The following is a 10,752-nucleotide window of genomic DNA, read 5'->3' as shown; positions in this document are numbered from 1 at the left end:
TCTATCAAAAAAAATGTAAATGTTCAATCTTACGTCGCCACGGCAATAGCACATATGCTAAATATTTTGTTGATAAGACCTCTTTATCATTGTCAAGCGTTTCAGTGATGAATAAAAGAAATAGCTTTTGCTAGCGCTAACACAGCGGGATGAGCAATAAATTCTATGAATTTTTATAAAGTTTGCGATACTTCAGATATGATTAAGTTATGATTGATAGAATTTAATTACATAGAGAGTTTTTTTTTGTAAATGCGTTTTGGTCGGACATATTTTCTATTCCCTGTACGTACAACTGAACCTTTGCATACAAACTGTGAGATGAACTATTTTATTTTCGTTTACCCTTCATACATACACACCATCGAAAATATTTTACCATGCTACTTGTAGGAACGTTGGAATATAGCAACGAGTAGGCGTCTGCGCACCACGGGTGAAAACAAACGAGGGGACAGCAGAAAATGTATCAAACCTGTGAATCTAACAACTTCAAATTCATAAATGCTTCTTGGTTTGCGTTTGTGATTCGCTGAACAAACTAGAAATTCATTCAATGGAAGACGTAAAGAGCTTTTAATAAATATGCGTACAAATTCTAGTTAGGAAGCCAAGTTGAAAGGCAAGCCTAGTTTCAGGAGAAATGTAGAAGAAAAATCTTAATTAATCCACCTAGCGGTTGTAATGCCTTATTCGTGCATTATAAAAAGCAATCCAAAAAGTTTATTAGCGTGATTGATAGACCGGTTGGAGAAGATTTTTTTTCTCTATTAAGTTTAGAGTGTTTTTTTTTTTAATATAGCTTATTACTGATTATACATATGGAAGCGTCAATTGAACATTGCCTGCAGCGACCCAACGATAAAAACGCGGCGACTAGTTGTCGCCATCGTAGCGATGAAATCGCTTAGGTCTGGGGTAGCCTTTAAACATATTCATCATATAAAGTCTACCAGCATATGGAGACGCTTGGTGCATTTGCCCATCAACACCTTGCGGCTAAAGTTTTTGTGCCAAAAATAAAAGTTTATAATATTCTGCAAATTCGAATGCAAAAATAATTACTTGACTTAGAAATTTGGCTGTTAATAACTGTGGAAGTGCTGAATTAACATTAAGCTGTGATGGTCGATTGCATCGATGGGTCGCTGCATGACTCTATCGATGGGGCTTCCATACCAACGGCGTCGCGTGTGTTTGGGGAAACCTCTGAACATATCTTCTTCTATATAATAAAATAAAATGTTCTGTGTTCGTATCCGCATAACTCGAAAACGGCTGAACGGATTTTATTCATTACTTCAGCAATTATGTTCATTATCGTTTCCGACGGGTTTATATGATATTTCCTAATGCAAAAAATCACGAATAAGGTTGAGTAAATCGTGAAAAGCTAGAATTTAGATTTGTATGCATTTTCGCCTACTATGCAGGACAACGTCTGCCGGGTCGACTATCTTCTTATCTTATCTTCTAACTTCTCTATATAATAAAAATGAAATGGTCTGTGTTCGTATCCGCATAACTCGAAAACGGTTGGATGAATTTTATTCATTCCTTCAGCAGTTATATTCGTTACAGTTTCCGACGGGTTTATATGATATATAAAATCATTAGTAAATTTGAGTAAACCGCGAAAAACTAAAATTGAGATTCGTATAGAAATTTCGCATGGGCAAGCCACAACGCGCATTTTCGCCTACTATGCAGGACAACGTCTGCCGGGTCGACTAGTTTGTTATACAGTAATATCCCGATTTTATCACCCCCTGGTGAATTTTGGGGTGATAAAACAGGGTATGTGACAAAATTGGAAAATAAATATTTTCAGTTTTTTTTTTAATTCATTCCACAAATATGAATTATTTCTTGTCGAAATTGCTTACAGAATATTTCCCAGGTACTCAGAAGTCGTTCGTAATAAACTACAGGCGGTGAAAGTTATATCATGAAAATCAATGTTGCTTTTGGTATTATTTACGAAAATAAAAAGAATGACAAAATTTTTTGGGGTGACAAAATCGGGACGTGATAAAATCGGGTGGAAAACGTGATAAAATCGGGGATAGACAAAATCGGGGGTAGACAAAATCGGGGAGTGACAAAATCGGGTCAACACTGTATAAGTTTACGAGCATATGGAGAATAGGGTGGCTCAAATTAGTATGGGAAAAACTTTTTTCAACTTTTTTGATGGGCCGCCCTCTTATTCGACTCTATTTGATGCCCTGATGCTCTGGACAAAATTTCAGCCAAATCGGTCAACGTTTGGGCGGTGCTAAACTCGTTGGAAGTTTATTTGCAAAAATGTATGCAGAAACATCCAAAAACAGTGAATTGCACAACTTACGAAGAAGAACTATGATACTCATTTAGATCTTGAAGAATTTTATACAGAATTTTATACAGAATTTTATGCAGAAAACCACGAGAAGATTAGAGTTTGCCCGGCTAAGATATTAGCATTTCTCTGAAGTGGGGTTTGAGCAAATTTCGTTTCTTTTACCTTTGAAAAGAAATAAATTCACCCCTACAACACTTCAGTAAAATGCTAATATCTTTGTCTATTAAACTCTAATCTTCTCGCGGTTTTCAGCATAACATTCTGTATTTAATTCTACAAGAACTGAATGAGTATCATGATTCTTGATCGTAAATTGTGCCGTCCAACTGCAAATCACTGTTTTTGGATGTTTTTGCATACATTTTTCCATATAAACTTCCAACGAGTTTAGCACTGCCCAAACGTTGACCGATTTGGCTGAAATTTTGTCCAGAGCATCAGGGCATCAAATAGAGCCGAATAAGAGGGCGGCCCATCAAAAAATTTGAAAAAGTGTTTTTTGAGCCACCCCAATGGAGAAGCATGGTGTTCGTTCATCAATTCCTTGTACCTAAAGTTTTTGTGCCAAAAATAAAGGTTTATAATATACCAATGAGAGATATTTGCACAAGGGGCAACCGACTCTAAACTTTTCGTGATATCCAAAAATACTAACAAATACTAAGGAAAAACTACGCCGTTTCACAGAGCCCAGATTACGAAAGCCGAGCAGTTGAATCTTTTGCATGAGAAGCAACATAAGTCCTTATATCCATATTTTGAGAAAAACTGTTTTCAAACAAATTAGTACCGAGTTTTTCGATTTCTTTGATACAGATCAATAGCTATAGGCAGAAACAAAGCCCAGGGACAAGGGACACTTATGCAGTTCGGAAGCAGCAACAAATGCTCTACAACTATATTTCAAAGTGCGTGGACATGGTTTTCGACTAAATATCTCAAATAACATTTTGAGTTTTTTATGTACTACAAGAGTATTTGATTCCTACGACAATAAATTCCTAGGTAAGGCGATTGCTTCTTGGTGGCTTACACCCAAAACCTCTTGAAGAGTAGTTTCTGCCTAGTTGCCTCATCCTTGCAATAGTTTTCAAGGATAAATGTACGACGGAATTCAAGATCAGAGTCTTAAAAAACATGAACAACAACTCGGCACCAAAAAAAACATTCGAGGTCCATTTGCAAACTGCAATAAAAGAAAGTTGGCATTATTTAAAACCTTTCCTAATCTACTACAGGCACGGCAAATGCTGGGTAAAGCGTACCATTGGGCCTTCGCGTACCTGGAGAAATAAAATAGACCCCATCTTGCGAAAAGTTATTAATACTGCAACTTATCTGTTTTGTTTCTGATATAAAACACATTGGATTCCAAATCACACAAGAAGTAAGATGCGTGGAATATTGCAACGCCACTTAAACGGAAATGAAACATTGTTTGTTTCTAAAACTGGAAAGTGGTTTTAAAGTGACTCGATGTATTGCCAGTGTCTTCAATGTAATTTATTAGGAACAAACAGCTATTTGAAAGATGTTGCGCGTGCTGCTTGGGGAGCATCTGTTCTTCATGTTAGGAGCGGCTGATCATCGTTCGAGTGCCAGCGGGGGACTCTAAGTGAAACTGTGCACCATGGTCCACCGGAAATAAGGAAGAATGCTATAAGGTAACCTCCAATACATTTTCCAAATCAATATCTTCCACATAACGTACATATTCACATATGAGTTTTCACAACATTGTAAATCAATCCAAAGGGATTACGACAGCTAAAGGGACGGGTGGACGACGATTACAGTCTAACATCAGCAACTTTCAAAAATTGGTAGACAAGGGACATGTATTCGAGATCAAGACCCGCCAACACTTCCCTAATAGGCTTTGGCTGTCTTCCACGGACCCGAAGATGTTCAGTTAGCGCAGATCTGGGGCTACGATGCTCCTCGCACGCCCACACGACATGGTCAATGTCTGGATAATCTGTGCCGCAAACACAGATGTTGCCTTCTGAGAGCCCTACTAGAAAAAGATGTGCATTTAATGTGTATTGATTAGACATTAGATGACACATGGTTCGAATGAAGTCTAGTCCCAAATTCAATTGAACCATGGCCGCTTCGACACCTGTTGGCGAATTGAGTACAATCATCTACCTATCTCCCCATTTGTCCATTTTTGTTGCCAGCTGATCAAGGTTTCTAATGAGAAAAATTCATCGAAGGTGATTTTCCGATCGTAAATATCACCTTCCTACCTTAGCCAAAGAATCCGCTTTCTCATTTCCCGGGGTCGAGCAATGAGAAGCGACCCAAGCCATGGTGATTGTGAATGATCGTTTTGATAAAACACTCAAAGCGTTCTTTATCCCTTTTAGAAGAGTGCTTCACCGGTTTCATTGACCGAACAGCCTCCAATGAACTTAGGCTGTCGGTGAAGATGAAGAAGTGGTCAGGAGGCAGGGATACGATTTGCTCGAGTGAATAGTGTATAACTGCTAGCTCAGCAGTATACACGGAACTAGGCTCTTTCAGCTTAAAGTAAGCGCTACCAGATCTTTGCTGTACGGCAAATTCTTCAAAAATGCCGTGAATACAAAGTCCCAACTCACCATCTGTTCATGGTTTTCAAGGCGGCATACGACAGTATAGACCGCGTAGAGTTATGGAAAATAACAGAACAGCTTCCCTGGGAAGCTTACCAGACTGATGAAAGCAACGGTGGATGGTGTACAAAACTGTGTGAAGATTTCGGGCGAACTCTACAGTTCGTTCGAATCGCGCCAAGGACTAAGACAAGGTGATGGTCTTTCGTGCCTGTTGTTCAACATTGTGCTAGAAAGTGTCATGCGGAGAGCCGAGTGTAACAGCCGGGGTACGATTTTCAACAGATCCAGTCAATTTATTTTTTTCGCGGATGACATGGACATTGTCGGTCGAACATTTGCAAAGGTGGAAGAGCTGTACAAGTGTACACCCGCCTGAAACGTGAAGCAACAGAAGACTGGTGGACTGGTGGTGAATGCGTCAAAGACAAAGTACATGCTTGTGGGTGGAACCGAGCGCAACAGAGCCCGCCTGGGAAGCAGTGTTACGATAGACGGGGAGACCTTCGAGGTGATCGCGGAATTCGTCTACCTTGGATCCTTGCTAACGGCTGATAACAATGTTAGTCGTGAAATATAAAGCGCATCATCTGTGGAAGTCGGGCCTTTTACGGGCTCCAGAATAAACTGCGGTCAAACATGATTCACCACCGCACCATACTGCCGTAATCTGAAAAAGTGACGTATGCGCCAAATTACAACATACCAGTTTTCCATTTTTCTGTTAAAGAGCACGATGAGTACTACTCGTTACCACCATTTTCGGAAAATGGTTAAAACGTCACTTTTTCAGATTACGGCAGCAAATGTGTTATGTACAAAACGCTGATAAGACCGGTAGTCATCTACGAATATGAAACTTGGACAATGCTCGGAGGACTTGCAAGCACTCGGAATATTCGAGAGACGGGTGCTGAGAACCATTTTTGACAATGTGTGGCGGCGAAGAATGAACCACGAGCTCGCAGATCCAGATTCCAGAAAGTAGCTAAAGCCGGAAGGGTACGAGGGGCAGGGCATGTAGCAAGAATGCCGAACAGCAACCCTGCGAAGATGGTGTTCGCTTCTGATCCGGCAGGTACGAGACGGCGTGGAGCGCAACGAGGTGGGCTGATCAGGTACAGAACGACTTAGCGAGCGTGGGACGCATTCGAGGATGGAGTGATGCGGCCTCGAACCGTGTATTATGGTGTCAAATTGTTGACTCAGTGTTATCTGTATAGATGTAAGTTGAAAAAGATAGAAACACCGTCTTCAACCAGAGGTAGTACAGACTGAGCACTTAACACCTAGCATGAGACTACCGATAGGACACATAACACTCAGTGGACCAGTGGAGAACTTTTCGATCATGAAAAGGTTCCTCCTTACCATGGCGGGAATCGAACCCCACACTCCCTAGCACATGCGTCTAGACGATTGACGTCGCTAACCGCATGGCCACGAAGCTTCTCCTTCTTCTTCGTTGGCATTATATCCCCCACTAGGACATTGCCGCCTCGCAGCTTAGTGTTCATTAAGCACTTCCATAGTTATTGACTGCGAGGTTTCGAAACCAAGTTACTATTTCTGCATTCGTATATCATGAGGCTAACACGATGATACTTTTATGCCCAGGGAAGTCGAGAAAATTTCCAATCCGGAAATGGTCTAGACCGGCACCAGGAATCGAACCCAGCCACCCTCAGCATGGTCTTGCTTTGTAGCCGCGCATCTTACCGCAAGGCTAAGGAGGGCCCAGGCCACGAAGCCCAAGAACTAAATAAATGAAATGAAGCTACTTCATCTCGATGCCTGAGAATATTCACTAGATAAAGCTTCATTCAAACAATCACATCTTCTATATACATAAAAATGAATTACTGTTTGTCTGACCCTTATAGACTCGGAAATTACTGAACCGAGCGGCGTGAAAATTTGAATGCAGAGGTTTTCGGGGCTGGGGAAAGTTCTAAAGATGGTTCGAGAACCCTCCCCCTTTTGGAAAGTGGGGCTCCCATACAAATGAAACATAAATTTCTGCATAACTCGAGAACTAATCAAAGAATAAATCAATTTTAGGCGCAACGAAGTTCGTCGGGTCTGCTAGTAAATAAATAAAACCCGTTCGGTCCCAACAAAATAAATTAAAGCTTATTGTATATGAAACCATAAAAAGCCATAATCATATATGCAAGTGTATTACTCTTAATCATAATAATTGAAGCAAAGTTGATGTAGGTATACAGTGCAAAATGGATTGATTTATTGTATCATATGGCGAGAAACATTTACAAACAAAAACTAATTTCAAAAAAATATATTTTTTTTAAAAACCAAAAAATCGTTTTTCTGCTAAATTATTATTATTTGTTTACTTTTGATAACGATGAAGATTCGCGCTTAATTTCATAGGGGCGTAACTGTATTGATCAATTTCTCTTAATATTTTGTTAATAACTCAATTGTTTCAAAAGCAACAACCGTGATTATTGATTCTGGTGCAAGATATAATCATTCTCTATCACTCCAAACCATTAATCATCGATAAACTACCGCAATTCAGTACAATAATAAAAAGAAAACATCGACGAAGTGAAATCAATCTATACAGTTACGCCCCTATGAAACTAAGCGCGAGAAGTATAAATTCATATTTGGATTCAAAGTCTCTACTGATGTTAACGACAAGCCTTCTGGAATCCAAATCTATATGCACTTGTGTTTTCAAGTGCACCCCTTCACGTTGAAAGCCACACACAACTGTCAATTTTGTTATTCTAGCTTTGCTGCGTTGCAGCATGCGTGGAATAATAAAAATGACAGTTGTGCTTGTCTTCCATTTTGAACAGGGTGCCCTTGAAAACGCGAGTGCATTTAATTTAATATATGTAAGAAATGTTAGCCTAAAATTAAGCAATACCGGTGACCACCGTGTTCGAATGCTGTCAATTATAGGAAATAGGTAGGAAAATGTTGACGTGATATGGGAAAGGAGTGTAGCAGATTTCGTTTTGGTAAACGGTATGCCGATTGTTGCGTGTATTTTGGTTAAGGTTAAACAAAAACGCAATCGAAAGCGCATTAATTATATAATTTATCTGATTATATAATTTATCTGACTGAGTTCAGTCCACGGTATCTACCAGGTGAACTAAGTCTTTGGCAATATCCTCATAATCGTCTAATACCCAATCCGGTCCAGAAAGCATATGCGCATAATGTTAACTGAATTTTCTTGAATACGAGATGTTCAAGGTACCCCAGAAGATTCTCGAGTTCAGCCCACGTTTTCTACCAGATCAATGTCCTGGAATGTCCTCATCATCGGCAAATACTCAATCCATTTCGATAAGCAAATTAACTGAATTTTCTTGATTACGAGATGTTCAAAGTATTCAAAAACATTCTCGAGTTCAGCCTACAGTATCTACCAGATCAACCAAGTCTTTAGCAATATCCTCATAATCGGTATATACCCAATCCGGTTCAATAAGCATATCCCGAGCAGCATAAGTCAGACAGAAATGGTAACAGCAACTTGATTGATACTAAATCTGGTCACATAACAGTTGCAGTAACCCATGTGAAACATATGTGCTGAATTGAATACGAGATGTTCAAGATACCGCACAACTAAAGAAAGCAGAATAACCGAAGAAATATTTTTAATATAGAACCACATGCTTCCACAAGTTGACATTGAGTCTTAGAACATCGACTCAATGAGGATCAACTACAGCTTGTGAAATGAATGAGTGAAATCCTATCGGCTCAATGAACTTGCTGGAATGTTTCACAATGCACGGATATATCATTCAGGACTTGGTTAATAGGGTAGATCACGTGTTCTGAACTCCAGGACGGTTTTAGAGGATCAAAAAAGTTGGTGGTTGATTGCAAAAGTAATTAGTGAAATTTTAGCGGCTAATTAGACCTGCAGGTATGTTAGCTCTGATGTAATGAGTGTAATGTAATGAGTAAGTAATGAGTAATGAGTGTAATCCTTTTGGTACAATTAACATCCTGGAATGTTCAGAGTTGAACGGATGCATCGTTCTTTACTTGGTTGATAGGATAGTTCATATGTTATAAACTCCAAGACGTTTTGGAGAACCAAAAAAGCCTGTAGTAGCTGGTAACAGTAATTAGTGAAATCCTAGCGGCTCAATGAACCTGCTGGGATGTCCGTTACAAGGATACATCGTTCAGGACTTGGTTGATCGGTTAGATCACATGTTCTGAACTCCAGGATATTTTGGAGAACCTGAAATAGTATACGTTTATTCAAAACTCGATTAATTTATGTATCATGATCACATGAATAGTTTTGGACATACATTTCGGTTTAGAACATTTTGTTTCTGGACATATTTTCTGATGCACTTGTACTCCAGAACAGTTTGGACGGCCCAGGACAGGAAAAAAATATATATTCCAATGCTTTTTCTGTTCTTTCTATACAGGCAGGATCCAATGAAAAAACCCAAATTTGTACGTCAAATCTACCTAAAAAAAGTCTCGAAAGGGTTAAATATTACTATGCCTTTAAAAGTACATTCGAAGACAAACTAACTGACCTTCCCATGATTTGCCCTGCTGAAATTCACTTTAGATCACATGCCCGTTTTTATTAAATGGCAAAAGGGATCACTGCATGCCAAAATTAAATACCTCAACTACATCAAGCAGTCAAAAAGTTGAACTATTTGTTCAACAATATTTATTAGATTACATACACCATAAACATGGTCTTCGTCGCATTGCTAATGGCTGAACTTGTTTCGAAAGTATTCCTCAAAAAAACTCAACGCGTTACATCTTTGAATATAAATTATTCGAAATTTGTTCACGTACCTTCTTCGACATCGCCTTCCAGTAATTCAGCAAGCTCGTCCTTCTGGAGATTCCCATCGGCTGCATTCGGGTTGTAACTTGGAATCTCTTGACTTGTATTGCAACCCATTGTAAGTATCTTATTTTCTTGTATCACCGCCACAACTGCGCTATTTCCATCCGCATACAAGTTTCCCACTGACTGCATTTAGAGGGTCATCACATTACTCTAAACTGAAGGTGAATGCAACCAATGGCTGCATTCCGATAACCTTTCGAGGTCATCAATTTCCGTTTCCCATCTTCACATTACGACCACATGGCACTGGATTAATTTCTTCGTTTCCTTCGAAACAACCATCAATCATGTCATCAATAGTCGGTTGCTGCAAGCTATAGAACTTATTCGTTTTCCTCCGGAGAAAGTCCACACGACAACCGAAAGGAAACCGATTTCGACCAAACAATTTCACTTCTCACTGACCTTCTCCGAATAAATCTTTCCGCGGTATGAATGACGTGTGAAATACGTGTAGGAGCATCAACTCAATCAAACAGATCACAATTGAATAACTCGTCCGCGGTGGACGTGGTGACTGAAAATCGATAACGAATGCAACGGTTTTTTTGTCGAAGTTTCCAACACTTAGAAATAGGGAACACGATTAATTCGTCCGTTGGTTATTGCCGCTGGCATTTAGAAAATCATTTCCGGTTCAACTAATTGCAGCAAGGTTATATGAGCGCAGAAAGACATAAGCCCAATTTCTCTCAATATAAGTAGTTTTTGGGCCTATGCCGAAAATAATAGTTTTTACCCTAAATGCCACTTCGACGTGCAGAAAAATGTTAAACTTTAATTACCCTGGGTTACAAGAAACATAATGGGCCTTAATTGCAGCTTACTGATCATGGTAAATACACTATGCAATACACTTGAAACTTTTCAAAACATTTCATAAAAGGAATCTTCCATATATTACGTTGTGTTTT

General features: G+C 39.3%; 1 protein-coding gene across 1 annotated transcript in view; it reads right to left on the bottom strand.

Annotated features, from left to right (window-relative positions):
• The window catches only part of LOC134219731 (uncharacterized), a 364,672-nt gene extending 354,364 nt beyond the window's left edge, over positions 1-10,308 (bottom strand). Inside the window, exon 1 of the mRNA XM_062698570.1 lies at positions 9,781-10,308. Within this exon, the coding sequence (XP_062554554.1) occupies positions 9,781-9,967 (187 nt within the window). The 5' untranslated portion in view covers positions 9,968-10,308. The remainder of the gene's footprint in view (positions 1-9,780) is intronic.
• Positions 10,309-10,752: the final 444 nt, after the last annotated feature.

The sequence above is a fragment of the Armigeres subalbatus genome, chromosome 3 (assembly GCF_024139115.2).
Source record: "Armigeres subalbatus isolate Guangzhou_Male chromosome 3, GZ_Asu_2, whole genome shotgun sequence".
NCBI classification, from domain to species: domain Eukaryota; kingdom Metazoa; phylum Arthropoda; class Insecta; order Diptera; family Culicidae; genus Armigeres; species Armigeres subalbatus.
Note: the sequence above shows the minus strand (reverse complement) of the source record. Positions and strands in the feature narration are given on the sequence as shown.